General features: G+C 39.0%; 1 protein-coding gene across 1 annotated transcript; it reads right to left on the reverse strand.

The window, feature by feature from the left end:
- Positions 1-4,263: 4,263 nt before the first annotated feature.
- RUVBL1 (RuvB-like AAA ATPase 1) lies at positions 4,264-20,106 on the reverse strand (the record flags this gene model as incomplete). The annotated part of the gene is made up of 10 exons (XM_008944946.1): positions 4,264-4,852; positions 5,166-5,257; positions 8,366-8,468; positions 10,378-10,576; positions 11,780-11,843; positions 12,748-12,897; positions 13,741-13,830; positions 15,117-15,268; positions 19,225-19,357; positions 20,020-20,106. Coding segments are annotated over 10 exons (1,230 nt in total), but the record flags the coding sequence as incomplete, so codon positions are not given.
- Positions 20,107-20,569: the final 463 nt, after the last annotated feature.

Consider the following 20,569-nt stretch of genomic DNA (forward strand, 5'->3'; position numbering starts at 1 on the left):
TCTTGACTACCAGGCTATCCTCTGCCAAAACAAGAAAAAAGCAGCATCATCTTCACCTTTCTGGAGCATTTCCCAGCCTGAGGAACACGCATGTCTCATGCTCCGAGTGTGTGTGTCGCCATCAGCACAGAGGAAGGGTTTCCCAAAGGAGCATTTTGCTGGCCCTGCCACAGTGCTGAGGATGCAGGGTCTAAAGCTGGTCATTGACATAGCACCAGCACTTCCTCTGGGCATCCTGAATCCCTAAAGCAACATCACAAGCTTGTCTTGTGCCTGCTGTCCCTCAGCATAGCCCGTACCCCACTGTGAGCTTCTGCACACCCCCTGGTACTTTGTTGGCACCCGTTTTAAACTTTGAAGGCCAGTGCAAGAGGGGAACCACAGCATTCTTCCATGGAGGGCACTTGGACCAGGTTTTTAGATGAAAAGTTTTTAGGATGTGGGTGATCTCGTGTTTCTTGCCATGAGTGGTCTCCCAGCTGGCTCAGAGTAACTCCCATCTGTCTCATAGAGGTTAATTGCATTTTAGATGCTTTTGGCCACATGAAAACTAAAGACAATGGCAATTTCTGATCCCAGTATGTGTAACGAGGGGGAATCAACTCTCAGTCGCTGCCACACCGTGGCATCAGCACAAGAGACACGTACGCTGGATTTATGTGCATCCTCTGCCTCGGAGCAGGACCTGCCTGTGGCACCGCTCCACGTCGAAAGGAAATCACAGCTTATAATATTCAGCTGGGTACTATAACACCCACCCACCCCAGGTTTAATATTAGAACTATTTTTCACATTGAAACCGAAATAGTACAAAATATGGGCTTGCTGTAATTGTTGTTAGATTATGTGTCACCCTGATAAGATGTAACAAATATTTTCCTACACAGCAGGGCCCGTTTCCCTGCAAGTAATGGATGGAGAAACTTCTCACAGTGTGCAGGCAATCGGTCGTAAAAACTTCGCTTAGAAGATTAATGCATTAAGTGAAGCCTTTGTGGAAAATGGGAAGAAAAGAATTAAAATAATCATTTGTTCTTTCAACATTTAACATTAATAACCAAATTTATTTGGTGGGAATGTTCCTTGCTGTAAGTGCCTTCCCACTTAGAGCAGTTTTAGGGGCAGTTTTGTGTCAAATAAGTGTTTCTACTTTTCTTAAAGATCCTTCATCAGTAGCTACTGCGTAGGGTGCAGTGATTCTTTCAAGAGAACTATTTTTATCGGTAATATGAAAGACTGTTTTCATGGGCAAAGCTTTGACACCAATAAGTCTGCTGGACGTCACTTAATAGGCTAGATAAACCTTCGCTCACCATTTAGCGTGGGATTTTCCCTTTCTATCACAGCTTTACGTCTTTGTAGACACATAATGGCTGTTACAGAGATGGCACCCTCGGGAGAGAGCTCTCCAGAACCGTGTGTGGTCAGGGAGGAGGCAGAGGCTTATTAGCTGCTGTATGAACATTAGTGTGCAGAACAGAAAAGCCAGACCCTTCTTGTCCCGAGCTGATTTGCACAGAGTCAAGTCCTTCAGTAGCAGGAGCAAGGTTCAGGAGCACATCAGTAGGTAACCACCACCCCTCCTGAGCACACCCTGCACCTCATCCTGCTGTTGTCCATTAGAAGGGTTCTTGCTCCTTTCTGGGGATTGTTTGGTACCAGCTACCACTCTGCTGCAGAGCAGTGGCTATGGCTAACGTGGCAGACGTAAGCATGGCCTTACATGATAAAGGAATGATTTTTTTTTATTGTGTGGGTTTTTTTTTTTTAATTGCTCAAGGTTTAAGGAAAAATGCCAATTTGGATTGAATGCTGCTGCTTGCTGCCATGTGTATTTTGAGATCTTGTTTTCCTGAAACACACTTCTGTATCTGCAGTCCGTCTCAAGTGACGGGAACCATCAGTCATGAAGTCAGCTATGACACTGGGGTTGGACAGAACTGCTTATTTTCAGCATGTGGCACACAGTTCACTTCTTCCTCGGGCTTTCCTTGCTCTCTGAGGTCTGGTATCCAGCTTGAGTTTTACCAAGGATCACTTGTTTTACTCCTTGTAAGAACAGATATTTCTTCCTAGTTTTACAGAGCCTGAATTTTTATAAAGAACCTTTCGTAAGCAAAGAAATGGTTTGTTAAAGGAGAAAGGGAAGTTTCTGACCTTTCCTGCCAGTGGTAGGCAGTAGGAACAGTGGTCTTAAATTTCAGTATTCTATGAGGCACCACCCTTCACTGCCCCAGTAGGTCTTTTGCTGCTATGTAAACAGAGCCAAATTTAAAAACCAATGCCATCAAACATGATTAGGACTTTGAACTGCTCTGGCATTCAGAATTATTTAGGGCTTATTCAATTTTTTTTCTAAATTGATCAGTCAGATATTCCAGAAAACTCAAAGAAAAATGGTACTTATATTCTTGAATAACTAGACTCATCATTGCCAAGAAGGACTTTCAAACTACAACAGGGGAAAAAAAAAAAAGTTTTAATTTTGACCAAGCAGCAGCTTAATTCCCTGGGTCTTGTTCCATTGTGCCATAGCACTAAACCAGAACGTGCCATCCTGCTGCAGTAAAAAGAGGTTTTAGAAGTGCTGTGAAAATTAGACTGATGGTGTCATTTATCCACTTGGGAGTCAGGAAGAGAGAGTTTTTAGGTTTGAAAGCAGGATTGCTCCTCGGCCAAAAATATCCCCAGATAAACCAAAATTCATTCATTAAATATCTCTGTCACCACTGCTTAGTTGCAGATGCAGAGAAAGGAGCAGACAGATTATTTAACGTACAAAAGCTAATTAGGGTTGGCTGACAAGAGTACTGAATTTTACTTTGAAGAATGGGACAGGTTTTTACATGACTGAGATGGTAGAATGTGATCAAACCATTATTAAATCCAAACCATGCAGCTTCCTTCCAGCTTTGCTTTTTTTTTTTTTTCCCCCCAGCAGTCTCTGCTGTCCAGCCCCTGTTTTTTGGAGCTAAAAAATCATTAGTATTTTCCACCAAGAGCACTTCAGTGCAAAGAAGAGACAAGCCCCTAAAGCATACAGGGCGAGTACAGAGGTTTTTACCAGCTGGCTTACTTCCCCAAAAAGACAATGACTAAGCTTATTATGTTAGTTTTAGAAGTCAGAATTCTACAATTTAATGAGTAAGCTTTGTTACGTTTGATACGTAGCAATTAAACCATATAAATGTATTTTATATAAAAATGCATGCTATGGCTCTATGATCATATTAGATTCTCTACCTACCAGGAACTCCCAGAAGAAAATCCCTTGGGAAGGGAAAAGGAGTAACAGAGATGATTTTTACCTTTTTATTTTTTTTTTTAAAGCAATTGCCAGTGTTTGCCTAATATAATGCTCCTGAGATTCTCCCAGCGAGAAGAAACAATGAGTTTCTGTGAGGGATTCATGGAAGGTATACTAGCTGTTTGTTTGGTACTTGTCAGAAAGCTCCTAATTCATGAATGTGGATTAAAATTTTTAATAAGCTAGAAACATTAATTGAAAACTTACCTTCTCCAGTTTGAAGCTGCTAAAAAGAGAAAGGGTATTTAAAACTGGGCTCCTGTGACAAGTTATTATTTCTTCCCTTCCCATCCTACCCTAAGAACTATTTTTAAATCACTAAACATTCTAATAAAGATTGTGAGGTTAGTTACTTTACAAAGCTACTTTTTTCTCGTAGTGCATCCATTTACATGGTTACATAGATCTCTATTTCAGTGTTACCAGGATCTTAATCTTTAAACCATTTATCCTCAGAGTGCTGTGGAGCAATCCATGCTTTACAAAACAAGGAAGCATACTTTGTGAACTAGAGACTACAGCCACGTTCATATGAAGTCTGTGCACAGCAGGGTTTCATTTTCAGCATGCAAATTTTTCCTAATCCTAGGTGATCAAGAAAATAGGGACAGAACATAGTGGAAAAAATAGCTAACCATGATGGAAAGCAATTTTTATTTAATCTGCACTAAGAAAACCCAAAAAAGCCTAAGTTACTCTGGAAGAAAGGCTTTAAATAGGGCCAAGATAATTACTACTATCTATTTCTGCATTCTCTGATCAAGTCTTCAGGAAATAAAACCCAAGACCTACAAAAAAGTAAACACTTTACAAAGATCCCACTACTACTTCTTTTCTTTGCTGTAGACCTATTTTTGTGTGGCAGATCCGCTTTACTCACATTTGGCTTTCTTAATTCTGGCTTGTTTTGACTGCTTCTTTAGGCAGGTCAACACTCAGGGCAAACACATGCAAGCTTCCAATATTCTTGAAATGTTTTATTATAGAACACTTCAGACAAACTTTGATTCAAAAACAAATGTTCTCAACTGTAAAAGGAAACTATTTTAAACAACATTCATAAAGAACATAGTCTGCTCTTAAGCATCAGCTTCAGTTGCAGCTCTTCTGTAATGAAATCCAAAGAGAAAACTGGTGGGCCAAGTGCTATTCATTCCATATATATGCTCGTAAAAGGAAGACTAAGATGTTACACAGACACCACAGAGCATCTTATTGGTGATAACGAGATAGGAATGCTGGCTAATAGGCCCTGAGAAAGCAGTCCAACATTTCAGTATTTTTTCTGTCCCAAAAGAGACAAACCATTAACATGTAACAGTAACTAAGCCAGACCTGGGTATAATGGTTAAAGCTACTTCAAAGCATCTAACATGATAAACTCTTCATTTCATGTACTTCTCCTGTTGATCAGCCAAGATTTTTGCTGAGGATTTGGCATCATAGAAAAGTTCATTTATTTCTTCAATATGCTCTTTCTCAATGCTGTCTTTCCCATTAGTCTTGGCAAGCACGTTAGCTGGGGTCAGTAACTGCACAGCATACCTGTGATCAAACAGAAATGGATGAATAATTACAATTCAGTGCATCCCAGTGAACTGGTATCTGTAGTGGTGGGAGATTTGTTAGGAAACACACAGCTCTACCAGCAGTACAAAAAGTCTGCAAGACCCTCCAGCACATACACTCCTTGAAGGAAGAAAGGGGCAGGTTACCACTCTTTTTTAATGTTAGCACTGTTTTTAACAGACCACATGACTGCATGAGAGAGGGTTGTCTCACTGCCAAGAGTGAGCCATCCTGCAGTGCTTCTAGACCCAGTCATGCTTAGGAGAAAAGCCAACTGCACTCAACTTACCTTAAGGTTGTCTTGGTACCAATTTCCCCTAAATGGTTTAGAGATTCTTCGCTAATATTAATTCCTTCTGTCTGAGCACGAAGTTTTATGATCTGTTGGGATGAATGAGTAAGTGAGGTACCAGCCCAAACAATTAGCATGGTAAACTACTCAGCTTAGTCTCTGGAAACTCTGTCAGCTTAGCAATGAGACAATGTGGAGGGTTAGCCCTGTGTAACTTATCACTAAACTGGAACCTGTAGAATTCTAAAGTCTTTGAATAGGCAAATATAATGTTGAAAAATTGATTATCACAAAAGGCAGGTAAAACAATGTGTCTGGACTACTAACCCTTCACAATAATTCTTCATAGTTAGCAAAGTCTTAGCTACTAATAAGCAGCAGAATATGAAAATTTATACAAGAAAATGGAAAAAGTATGCAGGAAGTAAGTGACAGTTTTCTGGACAGCTACACCAGTTAATTACTGAATTTTGCAGTGTATCACTGCTGCTACACAGTACAGCCCTCCAAAAAAGCCCTACAGAAAGCTATGCCCTTTCTTTAGCTCACAACACACTTTTTGTTCAATTGACAAGAAGATAGTAAAATAAATCAAAAGTTACTTTCTATGTTTCACCTATTTCTGCAAGAAGTAGAAGAAAAAAAAAAATCACTGAGAAGAATCTAATCTTTCAAGAACAGTCTCAGGCTTGTACCAGTTGAAGATCTTTACAAAGTTGGAGAGCAAGATATCACCAATAAGCCTGAGCATATAAAGCTGTAACGAAAGTGGCACAAGTCTCTCGGTAGGCTGTATTACCAGCTGAGTGATAAGGGGCAGACTGGATAATGATGTTGTGTTGTAGTGCTGAGATAACTCTGGAACTGCAAGCCTCATATAATACAGGTATTTTTCACTTTGTCAGCTTTGTAAACAAGATATCAAGAAGCACTCTTTTAAATTAAAGCCATAAAAATGCGCTAGGGGAGTCATGGTAAGGAAGAGAGTAAAAGAGAGGGGCTTGAAATGGCAGCAAGTTGCATTGAGATATTAATTCTGAATATTTGCAACACTGCTGCAAATTGCATTTGATGATTGGAGGGTTTTTTTTTCTATCTTTTAGATCACGTAAACATCACCTCCCCTTCATTCAAATACTGCTACTTTTTCCTTCCCCTGCTAGAAACAAAGTATCTTGAATGCCACATCTTCAATAACCTTTTTGGTTTTTTACAATAACTTCTTATTTTGTGACATGGCAGAACCTTGCTGAAGGACTGTGGCCCAAGCCATTAAGCCAGAAAATTGATATATAAGCAAGCTGCTATGAAATAGGGAAAAAAGTGTTTACCAGGTAAAATACACTAGGAAGAAGTCGTCCCAGCTATAACCACTGTATCTAACAGCAGGCATGTACACAAAAAAAGTTTGGTTACAACAATACCTGACTAGAATATGCACAAAAGTCAGTTTTCTCCCTGCTTTGGTTGCACTAAGGTAACAGTGGGTCTTGCTTTCAGAGCAGCACCGCACAATGGTGGTTCTATTTCGCCAACACAAAGAGAAATACTTTGAACTTGTTATGAACAAATTTTCAGTAGATACAGGGACAATTCCTGCGCTGTTAAACAAATCAGTTGTGAAAGGCCAGAGCAAAGTCTCATACAGAAAAAACAGCAGGGAAAACTTCTCCCTAACATGAAAGAAAAACGGGGGCAAAACAACAGAACTAAGTTTATGGACATCTTATCTTTAAGCCCCTTCAATTGTATTTACTTGGAAACTGAAGTTAAGTGTAATAGCTCCTGCTCTTTTCCCAAGAGAAGTCATTCAAAAGTCTTCCTTTAAGGGAAAATAAGATTATCTGACTATGGGAACATGATTTATGGGACATAATGTCTGGACTCTATTTTTAGCTTTAGGAAATGCTACTGTAAATGCTTCCTTTCTCTCACCCCTGGGGAGAGTGGAAATCACAGCACTTACCCAGCTCTTCTGAAAATCAACAGCTCAGAACAAGCTCTTGAAGGGTATTATCTGCGTGGTAATACAGGACACTAGGCAGGTATTAGGTGACTCAGGAGTACACACTTGTACTACCCTAACCACATGAAATCCACACAGAGTATAGGGAAGTCCAGACAACAGTCTTTTAAGTTAGTCATGCCTTAAAATTTGTTTTATATACAGGCAAAACATAATTGTATTATTAAATCACTGGGCTGCTTCCCCTGTGATCTATACCATAATGCTCTGAAGTGTCCTTTAAGGCTATAAAAAGACGGCTCAGGACAGCTGTATGTGAAAAGCTCCTCGAGGGCAGTGAAACGAAGCTTTGCCTCCACCTTTATATTCGATAAATGCCTCGGCTTCACCTTGGCACTTACCCAGCAGGAGGAGACCATTATCTCATGACAATGCTCTCCTCCATTGACACTATCTCTCACATAATACAATGAATTGACATGATAAACCCTAATGTCTCCTGGATTGTGTCACTTCACAGCATTGAGACGCTAATGAGGGGGATCTCTGACACGAAGCATCATAATGGCACCCAAGCATTATAATCGATACACAATACATTGTGATGGCCCCACTGGAAAAGTTTGGGGCACTCAGAAGCATATCTCTGCAACACCTACTGTGCTTACATTTCCAAACTTGACTAGGAGCATCAATCTCTCATCCTCCAAGTTTCAACAGGCAGTTGTAGTAGGTTAAAGCAATAGTGCAGTGCACAGAGGCAAAAATACAGTGTGTGAAACTGCATTCCTCAGCCCCTCCCAGCTCCTGTGTGGAGGTCTGGGATCAAAAGTCCCGAAATGTGATGCTTCATCTCATCCCAACTGCAAAAGCACAACCTGCTAGAAGCTGCAAACTATGGAAAGCACATCTGCACAAGAGAAGGTCAGCCATAATTCTTATTTCATGGGGGTGAGATGTCACTTTCAGCTCTGGATACACTTCTCCCTACAACTCATCGGTGGGTGCAGATCACACAGAGGAGCTGCACACACAGTTCTCACCAGCTTACTGTAAATGGTTGCTAAGGCAGCAAGCATTTAGGAAGCAGTAAGCTTTCTGGCACAAACCCTGGTGGCCACAGAGTGTCAAACAGCTCTATAGCTACAGAATATACAGAGACACAGCAGTCATCCCGGCAGACTAAAGCTTCAGAGATCTTGTAGAATTTCTCTTAAAATGCTCTGCATACCTGCTTCATTTCTTGGGGTGTATACAGCATGGTTCGGATAATCATCACTCTGTCCAGCAGATCCCGTGGTAGTCCATGAGGAGACACTATATCCTCTGTGCCTCTGGAGGAGAAACCACACAAAGAGATCTGCTACTAAGAATTCTCAGTTCAGTACATTGATTTTACTAAAATCAGCTGTGATCACACAACTACTAATTTACAATCCTTGTGTTTTTCCACAGAGACACACCCCCTAGATGGAGACAGGAAACATTCTAACTATTCTTAGGGTCATAAGGGAGAGCCTGAAAGAAACAAATACTAATTCTGGAGCTCTTAACATGGCACTCCAAAATGCCTAGAGGCGTTGCTTTCCTTCATGTTTCCCTGCATTGTATCTTACAATACAGTCTTACCTCATGTTCCAAAGTATCTTCCAAGAATGAACAAACCATTCTTACTAAGCTGTTTAGCAGTATCAGTAGAAATTATACACATTATCATCTATTTGGAGAACATCCTCTCTTCCTGAATAAGCCATTAGTCTGTTCAATCCTTTTCCCAGTCCCTCCAATGAATACTGCAGTGGTTTACATTCCATGCCTGCAATCCAGCAAACTGAGAAGTGCAGGTCTGTGCATGCAGGGCAGAGCAGGATCTAGATCCCAAACCACTCTACTTATTAGTGTTCAGACACTGCAACTTGGGCCATGGTCCTCCATTAAGAAATGAACTGAAATGCCCTGCAATCATGTGCTGTAGTCTTGAGTAGATGGTGTTCTCTTCTCTGAAGTGACTCCCTCTCTTAATGAGGTTACAGAATCAACTGTACAATTAATTTTACCATTAATTACAAATTTTTTTTTTAAATGTACAATTTATTTTCCCCTTACCCTTTTAAGATCCATCAGCAGGCAAATCAGAGAATCACTAACTACCTGAGGTACTAGTATACAGTGAGGAACTTGCTTTTTAGGACTTAATTTAACAATATTAGATACAACTATTCTATGGAAATCTTCCTTTCTTACATCATAGTTTTTCCAGAACATCTGTGGTGAATCCCCTGCTGGCATCTCTATTTGCTCTACTTTCCTAAGACAACCTTTTTATGCCTTTGCAAAGAGAGTGCTGCAATGTCCATCTTAAGGTGATAAATTTAACATTTTTGAAGGACTAAGCAATGCCAGCAGAGAAAAATTAATACCAGATGAGCTACTAAGAAGGAAAGGAATAGTTGGTTACGTAGCTGCATTAAATCAATTTAAAGAGTAGCAATCATTGCTAATGACAGCTTGTTTAGACATAATTAGACCTAGACCACAAATTAGCAGTAGAACTTAAGGAAGAATCTGAAAGAGGAGAGCACTTTTACTGAATGTGCAAAGAATGCGTCGTGTGGGTGGAGAATATTGAAGTGGAGGCACGAACTGCAGTGGAGATGAAAAAAAAGTTAGTTGGCATGACCAAAAAAAAAAAAAAAAAAAAAATCACAAAATGCCAGCCCAACATAGCAACATAGCAGGAAAAAATGAAAGGTAGGGAGAGGCTGAACTGTGACATCCTTTAAACAGTAATAACAGGAAGTTTAAGTCTGATGCACTGACGACAGCCAACAGCAAAATGATCCAGAAGAAGCAAGAAACTATGACATTAGAGGATTGTAGCTCTGGTGTTCCCTAATGTGCAAACAACAGATGTGTTGAGATATCCAATGAGAAAGATAAGTGTTACAGATCACCCAGGAAATAAGACAATTCAGAAGCTGTTAGAGAAAGAGGGATGAGGCAGTGGAAATAAAAGAAGGAATTCCATTCTGCTTTAACTCAGTCAGCCTGGCAATAAATGCCTGCTCCATCATGAAGCTCACAAGCAGTTCTTGAGCACTGATGCAGCTTGTAACCTGGGGATTATCACAGATGTCAGTTATCAAGGACAAAAGCCTTCAAAGATGATAACTCTGTTGATACAGCCAATCTCAAGGTTTATGGACCAATGCAAACTGGAAAATTCAGCTTTAGGCCTCATACCTGATAATGCAGTTTCCTCGATTGGAAGCAAAGATGACAATAGGTGAAATAGAAGATTCCAGTGCTCGGTGCAAGTATGTGAAACACTCAATATCCAGCATGTGAACTTCATCTATAAAAAGCACACCTGGGACTAGCTCTGCAATGCCTTGATCAATGTATTTATTTACCACCTTATTGATCTCTCCTCGAAGTTTGTCTGAGAACAAAAAGAAACTGTTAGTTGTTCTGCCAATGAACTGTAGGTCTGTATGAAAGACTTAAAGCAAGTAAAATTCCCCTTCAACTTTTTCATGGTTTGGTAAGTTGGTGCCATAGGGAAAAATCTAAGTGACACTAGAATTCTGTGGCATTCTCTGTATTGGGGAGGCATCTGTGCAACAAAACACCTCTAAACTGAACTTCTGGCACTTCACTGGAGGAGTTTATGCCCTCACATGGCTTGTGGAAAACAATGATTTTTTTGGGTTTGTGGAGTTTGGCAGGGGAGGCAGTCAGACAAACCCCAGTTTAAAGCATGAAACTTGACAAAGTTTCCAAGCACGGCTGAAAAGAACACAACTGATAGAATAAAATACTGCTACTGTATTTCAGCAAAGATGTGTGCAACAATCAAAAAAATAGGGCTCTATAAATTTCTGTGAACACACGGATCTCAAAGCTATGCAAGATGTTACATTGATAAATCCGGCATTAGAATAAGCAAAGTGACCTCTGGAACAGAAGAAATACTTCAAAAGACTGCTGTTCAAGTTAGGTATTGAAACACACTTTGATCTAAATTTAGATAGTCACTTACTGAAACACCATTTCTTTCAAAGCAAAAAAGGAAAACAGATCTGAATAGATCCTTCTGTAGATTTTTTTTTTTCTCCGAAGATCTATATGTAGGAAAAGCATCAGTACACTCAGAGCACCAGATCAACAGAATGCTGCTATAGAGGCGTCCAAACCAAACCAAGGTTGGAGTATTTAGAAGCCATTTTTCTACTCCATAGACATTCAGTACAGTTGCTTCACATAAGCATGCATCCAAAGTTTTTTAGATTGTTTTTGTTGTTGTTGTTCAGTTTGGCTCTTTGTCAAAGTGTGAACCGTACATTCTCTGGCAGGAGTGTTTTGAGGAAAAGGGGTTTTAACCTCTTTCTCCCCAGGAAGATAGGTGCAGAGTACAGGGTATATTTTATCACTCTGTGTGTGAACCAGTAATATATTGGCACTGTTTTCAGCCACTGCAATTCTGGAAGCTCTATCACTGCTTTTTGAAATCTGAATATTTATGAATAAATATCACATAGGCATTTACTTAGAGATAGTGGATGAATAACCCTATTTTTAATCCTTTCCTAACAGGCAAACATATAGATCATATTGGTCAAAAAATACTGGGCAGGATTCATACCAGTAATTTCAGTTTTCTTAGGCTTCATCAATTGTCCCATCATAGAAAGGATGTCTTGACCACCCTAGAAAAATAAAGTTACAGATCAGCTGTGACATCTTGCAGTGAACACCTACCATGAGAATTTTGTAAACCAGGAATTGGTTAGAGTCGTTTCTTGTGGTTAACTTGATATCAGCAGTGGCTGATAATTTTCTGAAGTTAAGGTCACTTCACTGCAGCTTAGCTACCCTCTCACCCATTCTTTGGACACATTTATTTGGAGAACATAAAAAACCCAAATGAGGTATCCTCTTAAAAAAAAAAAAAAGTCAGAGCAGCTCATAAAATTGTTAGGGAACAGAGAGATTTGGGTTGCCTGCACACGATGGGTGTTAAACCTGTAAACACAGAAAGTTCTGAGTTATGCCGAGTTTTAAGAGTTTTGAACACTTTGATTTTTATTGTGTAAATGATTTTGTTGAAAAAAGGATTTTTATTCTGGAGTAGGTTAAGGACTTGTAGTATCATGCTGTAAAGATGCCAGCCTTTAAACAAAGATACAATATTGTTAGTGGTTTTTATTTATCACATAGGTAGAATTCTCTCAATACTGGGCTTAAGATGCAGCAAGGAGTAATTCTGTTTTCATTTTTTTTTCTGCAGTATGTTTCAGAGCCCTGCTGAAAGTCACAAGTAAATTTAACAAGAGGATAGGAAGGAAGCAGGGACATCAAGCAGAGACACATAAACCCTAACCCTATAACCTATATGGCAAGGCACTGAGGTAGCCAACTGCAGCATGACCTCCCTCCAGAGGAGAGGCAGACTGGCCTTCACCATGTAACATCTGCTGCTTTTCCTATAGTTCAGTCTTTGAGGATGATTTAGGACAGCTCAACTTTCTAAATTTCCTTGATTATTCTACTAACTGTCACATCTATGTCAAATCATTTTTCTGTAAAGGCTTATTCTGTGGACTCAGATACCTGAGGTCGAGCATTGGCCACATCCAAGTCATGCAGAGTGACATCCTGAATAATTTCCTTTTTCTTGTGCACATCACCCTTTGGCAAGGGAACATACTCTTCAGCTTCAAGGTCAAATTCCGTAGCATAGATATCACACCTGCCTTGCCTCTGAGGAAAAGCAAAGAAGAGAAACCCAGGTATAGAATTAGTTTCAGTGCCAAAACCTTGAGTGACACGAACTTGATAAAGGGCTTAGTTCACAATCCCAGTCCTGACAAGCTTCATCTGACAACTCAGACATCCCCCTCCCTGCTTCGCAACAGGCATACTCTATCTACTGATCAAAGCTCAAAAACTGTTGAAAAACACCTGATGTTTTCAGTGGTTAGAATATTCCATTCCTCTCTCCCCTTCTTTTAACCGTATGGAGTTTTTGCTAAAGGACAAATCCAGCAGATTAACTAGAGATTGGGAGAACTACTCAAGACTCCTTTGTAGGTGGGTGATTTATTATATGATACAAAATATTATGCTCATCCATTAAACAGCAAGTATTGCTGTATGCTACTTTCTAAATCAGATATGAAAAGAATGCTAACTAATGCAGTATTCCCTTCTACATGTATATATCTTGTGGAGAAAGTACCAAAGCGATAAAAGAAAGATTAAACACACTGCACATGTCAGCCTGGAAATGACTAAAGTTGCTTGGTTTTTCCCCTTCTTCCCTTAAAGATGTCTTGATCTTACAGAAAAAAAAACTCATCCAGACAGCATCAGTGATAGCTTCCTTGCCAGATGACCTTAATTGTGAACCAGATGACCATGTTCTTTCAGTGCAAGAGAGAATTTTCTCTGCAGATAAGGAAAACATTGGGCTCTTTTTAAAACTTCCATGTCACCATTTCATGTCAGTAAGGTTAATAAATTGGAGAGCCTTCTGAAAAAGGCAGAGAAAGGTCTTCAAGAACACAGACACCTGCATAAAAGTGCAGAACTTTTTTCTTTTACCTTGACGGCTCCACTGTTTGCTTCAATGTAAATAACATCACCCGTTTCCACTCGCTCCTTCTGCAAGCTTTCAAATATGCTTGGGTCCAGCTGCAGGCAAGTGAACAGCAAAAGCAGTTGGTCAAAACAGTTCCGTATTGTTATGGTAATCCAGGAAAAGAAACTTAGTCTAAAGCTCACTTCCACCAGAAAAAATTAAACTGCAGCTCCCCCCAACAATACCTCTAGGATTTTATAAAGCTGTAACACTTGGAGTAGTGATACAGAATAAATCTGAAAGAAGACACACAGAACTTACTTTCTTACCAAAAAAAATCTGCTCTCTGAAGGAAGTGACGGTAAGTGGCAGAAACATAATGATACCAGTTACTATCACAAAATATGCCTTTGTGTAATGTGACAATATATTTATACCTAAGAAGCAGCACTTCTCTTGCTTTCTAGCAAAACTTTTATAAAAAAATCTGGCTATAGCATGGAATTATGTTCTTTATTTCCTGTGGAGCTGTGTGAGGGAGAGTGGATGTGGAATACGTTGGATGCTTTTGTTTCTCTCAGTACATGTTTATTCACTTTTGCTCTGCGTCTTATTGTTTTCAGAGTGAACAAATGCAAGATGATACTTAAGGACAGAGACAGCTTTCAGTTCTCTCACGCTCTGACAGGGAAATTGAACAACATGGACAGAGATTTGTGCAAGGAAACAAAGGGAGCCTGGGTCTGAGCTGGCAATGTACCAGCTCAATTTCCAGTTCTCTATCAAATATTCACTAGAACATATCTCCCTATGTAGAAAGAAGGAATGTGACAGAAAGAACAATTTGTACTGAAGCAGGTAAGATTTCTCAAAACCATCCTCAAAAATTCGGTTAAAAATAAGGAACACAAACCCAAACAAGACCTTTCTAATAGATCTACTACTGCAAACATGAATTTATAGCCTGGGTCACAGTGAGCTTATCACAGACTGAGACAGATCATAGTTCAGATTGCTAAGCCCATTTTTCTGTGGTACTGGTAATGCTGCAAAACTGCATCAGGATGTCTTCCTGCTTAAGCTCACTGTTAACTTGTTGAAGACATACAAGTATGTGCTACCAAATGTAAAAAAATACCATGGGCTTCTAACTGAGCAAAGAGTTTACCCCCAATTTCATTTAGCAGGAGACAAGACTAACATCTAAATATTCTATACAAAGCTGATAAACGTCTATGTTCAGGAGTAAGACAAAGCTGTCTAGCAAAAGAAAACAGCCTCCTGGCATCCTCACTCTACAGAGATGAGGATCAAGAGGTTGAAATGGAACTAAGTGCTAAAAAAAGAAGATGCAGACATGAAATATTTAAGGAAATTTTTGAGACTCCACTATACATACCTTCAACTGTTTGGTTCCCTTTGCAGTTTTGAGTCCTATAATTACGTGGCTGATGGTTTTGCCATATCCTCCCATAGGATTTTCAGTCTCACATGGAGTTAGTTCTGTGACTTCTCCTTCATAAACCTCCTTGGTCTCTTTAATCCTCAGCCCTGCCAGAAATTGTTCAGAATAGTTTTAGTACAGACATCAATGGCTGTATATGCTCAGAAATCTACTGCATGACTGCCAACAGAATGTGACGCATTATTAGGCTGCATTACATTTAATGGTAATTTTTTACTTTCAAAAGCAGAAAGATCAATTATTCTCTTTTTCAATATTAAGTGAGAATATTCATCCTGTGTCATCAGAGCAAGAGCTCCAGGCTCCAAGTTCTGACCGCCAAAGCAGCTTATTAAACTCTAAGAAATTATTTTTCTTTCCGTCCATTATTGTTCGTTCTTTAAGCAAACATCTGTATCCTCCCTCTCTTCCCTCCCCCTAACAGGGGCATTTGCTTGATTTATTCCCCTATGCTGAAGGGAGAGAAATGGTTCATCTTCTGAAACTAAAGGTCAGGGACACTAATGTAACTGCAAGTTTTACACAATTTTTGTACCATCAGAAAAGCCCCTCAAAGACAGGAAAATGACAGGAGAAGGAAGTAACTTCATAAAAACCCTGTAAGTTTTAGCAACTGACTTAAAAATAACATAAATTGACTAACAGGTGTTGATTTGGAACATCATAAAATTAAGAAATGGTTAATGCATAATTTAAAATATTTTTCAAGTTAATAGCAAAAGGAATTAGATAAAATTTAGCAGAATCTGCCATAATGATGAATAAAACTATATCAAAATAGCTGACAAATGACATCCTTTGTTGGTTTTCAGGCAGTTGAGCGATCACCATAGTATCTAGGTATCTTCTAGCCACAACTATTGTAATTAGTTATTTTAAATTGATGAATAATATAGAGCTGAGGAGTTTTACAGTGAGACTGTTCCAAAGAAAAAACACCATCACCACCACCACTACAATTATGCAGATGTTCTAACTACATAAAAGTTCAAAGAACCCACATCTGAAGAGAGTCTATAAAGTATTTTATGAGACACACATGCCATACCAAAAATAATGAATGGGCTGTAACAAGATATAAGGAAGTCATCCTGCCCAGTCTGAGGCTATTAGGACTTTATAAAACTTTCCTTGTTCCATAACTTTTCATTTTGCTTTGAAATAGATCAGACACTTCAGCAGTAATCTTGAGCTGCTGATAGGGGAATATAAAGAACTGACAAGAATGAGTCTGTCTCCCTCTACTGGACCCAAATTAAGACTAGGATTTGAAATGCGACCAAGTAGGTTAATTGTGGATAATGTTATAATTTCTTAGTTGCCATCTCTTATTTACCACTATGTAAAAAGTTCTAGACAAAGTTAATTTCAGTAATTGTTTAAAATGTTTTTCAGGTACACCAAATCATCAGACAAAAATAATTAATGAACCTCTGAGTTATAAAACCGACCTAGACAAGTCTGCATCACACAGGCTACATATGCAAGGAATACAAAGCAACATGGAACTGCTGGTAGTGAGAAGTGGACATTCAGAGGTTTGTTTTGCCTTTTTATTTTTGCCTATTTATATTTTTACTTTATTTGCTATTTTGTTTTTGAACTTTCAACACAAGTTTTATTCTGCTCTGAAACACTGGAAGCCCGCTCGTGTTTGGGGTACGTTTTGTATCCTGCTAGAGCAGACCTTCCAGTTTCATTTCATCTGGAATGAATGCAGTTTGTGTGCTCAGAGCCTGCTCCACAATGCAAACCAAAACAGACTTGGCAAGGACACGCTAGAGATTTGCTTCAAAAGCACACCTCTCATCTACTGTGCTCATATAGATGTGCTGGAGAAAATATTTACAGATTAACATGATCTGAACAAAGGTAATCGATGCTTTGAACTGGCTGCTGATTATCCTTTGTTTTCAAATGAATCTGCATGTATTAACTATGGACTTCATTCTCAAAAGAGCTCTTTAACAAAGACATTTCCTACTTACAAATCAGAGGCACAGCCTAAGGCAGCAGTTGTGGGCTGTTTCATGGGTTGGTTCAATAGTTCTATATGGAGTTAAATAGTGCTTGTTTGATTTACTGGCAGTTACAATTGGGAGACACAGGGAACAGATATGCTATCTAAGCGGTTATTCCTGTAGTTATTTTTCACTGCAACTGAGCTCTAACATTAGCTACTGTCATCATCGCTGCCAGCTGCTAATAAGCTCTATACAAGATAAATTTCTCTCAGCTGAAGATTTTTTAACCCATACAACAGTTTCATCTTCTCATTTCCCACTCTGTTCTTCCACGTTTCCCCAGTATCATAAACTCTCTACTATAAACCAATACCCTAAGCAGTATTGGCCAGGAGCCTATGTCAAGTCTGATATTTAAAAATTCTGTAAACTTGGGGTCGTTCCAGTTTCCTAATATAGTGATGGGTCCAAACTAGTCAGACTCTGTTGTTCCCAAGACCAATAAAAAAAAAAGTTAAAAAAATTTTATGTTAACACCCCAATCATTGTTATAAATTGACTTGCCTAAACCCTCTGAAATAAAAATGCACAATATGAGCAACAGATTATTTCTATAGAACTTGCTAAAGAAGGAATTGTACTCCTCCCTGAAGAAAACACATCAAAACAAACCCAAACACAAAAAGAAACCTAAATGAATACTTGAGGTACTGGCTGCCAGGTGAACTGAAGCTTCTCTTGGACCCATTCACAGCTGATGTTGCACTGTGCATACAAAATAAGATCTTTTAAGATGTACCCTTGTAAATTATTTATTTACCAGGTACAGAGCAAAACCGTAAGTGAGATTTAAACATGATTGAAAAATGTTCCATTATGAGAAAAAGCAGTTACTAGTCCTTCGAGATATTTCAGAGATTTTTTTTTTACGCTGATAAAAATATTCAATAAAGACTGTGTTATGAAAATGTGACATGGAATTCAACAGAAAGGAATAAAAGAAGTTCCATCTTTCATTAACACCAATATTTGTTTAGAAGTGGCTCTCCATTGACATTCAGAGAATGCAGGGAACTAACAATGTAGCTGGCTGTTAAACCTCAGAGAGTTAAAATGCTGCTGTCTCTAGAAATGACAACATGGACGGTGCAAGTTTCATCTGTTGGTTCAGGTTTCCAGATCTCTGACAGGGAACTTCATCACATCAAGGAAATATTGCAGACTACTCAAGTCTCTGGCTTCCCTCCCCCAGGCCCTGCCAGCTTCATGGTAACTAGAAGACTAGAGACAACTGAGAGTTGCTTTCTTATAAAAGTCAATGGAATACTTTTGTTTCACTGCAGAACTGAGACACTTCTTCACCTTACTGCCATCAAATACTCAGATGAAGTCCAAGGGTAAACGTGGTAAAGAAATCAGGAAAATTAACTGTTAATGCCTTCAGAACTAAAATCAGTTAAGCTATCTTTAGCCAATCCTCATAGAAAACAGAGCCACTTCTAACTGCGTTTATCAGCTGTCAGCAGCCATCATATAAGAGATTTTAGATACTCACTGAGGTTGCATTGCAAATTTAACCAATTTACATCAAGCTTGTGAAAGCACTCTAGAATTCGGGAAGACGTTAAGCTAAAGTATTTATTTTGTTGACATGCAACTCTCTTTGTGCTTGCTGGAACACTAAGTCAGGCTCACACTACCATTTGGGAGTCCCTGAATAAGACTGTTCACTTAGTAGGGTGAAATCACCAGAATAAAAAAAGGAGAGCTCTTTTCCTGTCTACAAATATTTCTGCCAAAGTAAGAAACAAAATATTTTTTCTTTCAGCTTTATTCAGAGTCACAGGCAAAACCAGATGAGCCTGGAGGAGAAAAGGAGAATGTGAGGAAACAGAAAACCTGACTCCACTAAGTGTGGAAGAGATTCACTAAATGAAGAAGCAGCACTAAAAAAGAGAACATAAAATAATCTGAAAACCACCATGACCACTGAGAACTTTTTTGTTTTTAGATGACTGGGAAAAAGCAAAATAAGTATCATGCTAATACGTAAACTCTTCTGTTTTCTTGAAACTTACCAATTGCACGTCGGAAGTTTTCCATTAGAACTTCTGTCTTCTTGATCTCGGTGGAATAGACCTCACTCCCCACCATAGGGCAAAAGGGGACTTTACTTCCCAGCTCCTGAGCAATAGCTAAAGCCAGAGCAGTCTAAAACAAACAAACCAACCAAAAACAAACCCTGCACATTAGTGTTTTCTAGAATTAACAAAGGGTTCCTTCTGCACAAAATTACCTTCCCTCAGCATATCTCCTTCCATATATCAACTATCAATCTAATATTAGGACTATTCTGTCTGACATATATGTGAGAAATAAAATAACCCTTCTCCCCTCAGAACAAGTTAGACACACATAAAGTGACTTTTATCAAAGACTTATATCTTCAAGAAACAATACTGGGCATCTGAATTTGACACCTGATACAAATGCAAAAAGGCTTAAATAGCATGTGAAAAAAAACCAAACAAACCAACCACAAAACTAAAGCAAAAGCTATTTAAGCTTTTAATACAAACTTAAGTTCCAAGGCTTTCTGGCAGTGACCTTGTCACCTATACACTTGGTAACCTAGAAGAGGTGGTTTCACACTTAATGATGCCTGAACACAGCACTGGACTGTGCCAATGTTGATGACATGTCAAAAATCAAAATATAAAGTAAGAAACCATGTCAATAGATTGACAGAAAAAATTTCAGTAGATGAAAATGTGATGTGACGACTATCCTAAAATGGCTATGGTTTTAACAACAAATAAAAACAAAACAGACTTGGGAATACTTTATTTCATATTGAAAAAGAAAAATAATACCTTGCCAGTTCCAGGAGGCCCGGCCAACAGCACAGCTCTGCCAGCCATTTTCTTGCTTTTGATTAGTTCCACTATAATCCCACAAGCCTGTAAATTAAATAAGTATTTACACCATTAACACAAGCATGGCTATGATATCTTTTGTTCCAATACAATTGTGGTTAGAAATATTGGGGTTTGTAAGCCTATTAAAAATTAAGAGGATTTCAATTTCCTGTAAACAAAAGGGGAGGCAATATCAGAAAAACCTTATTCCTAAAATCACTTTATCTGACAGATACTAAATATATTAAAAAAAAGAAACCCAGAGGGAACAAAACTCAGCCTAAGAGCACAGACTCCTTTCGTCGTCCTGGAGTTCCCTGTGTATAGAAATGTTTAAAAATAACGCAGGAAATAAATCTTTGCCTCTCAGTACAGCCGATCAGGTAAAGCACCGGCCCAGGGCCAGACACCGGCACCAGACGGAAGCTCCAATCCCAAAACCTGCCCCAAAGCTCTTGACTTTTGGAAGGTTTCGCTGGCTTTGACGCGTTTCTGCGCCCGAAGC

This window comes from Merops nubicus, unplaced genomic scaffold (assembly GCF_000691845.1).
Source record: "Merops nubicus isolate BGI_N331 unplaced genomic scaffold, ASM69184v1 scaffold36127, whole genome shotgun sequence".
Lineage (NCBI taxonomy): Eukaryota > Metazoa > Chordata > Aves > Coraciiformes > Meropidae > Merops > Merops nubicus.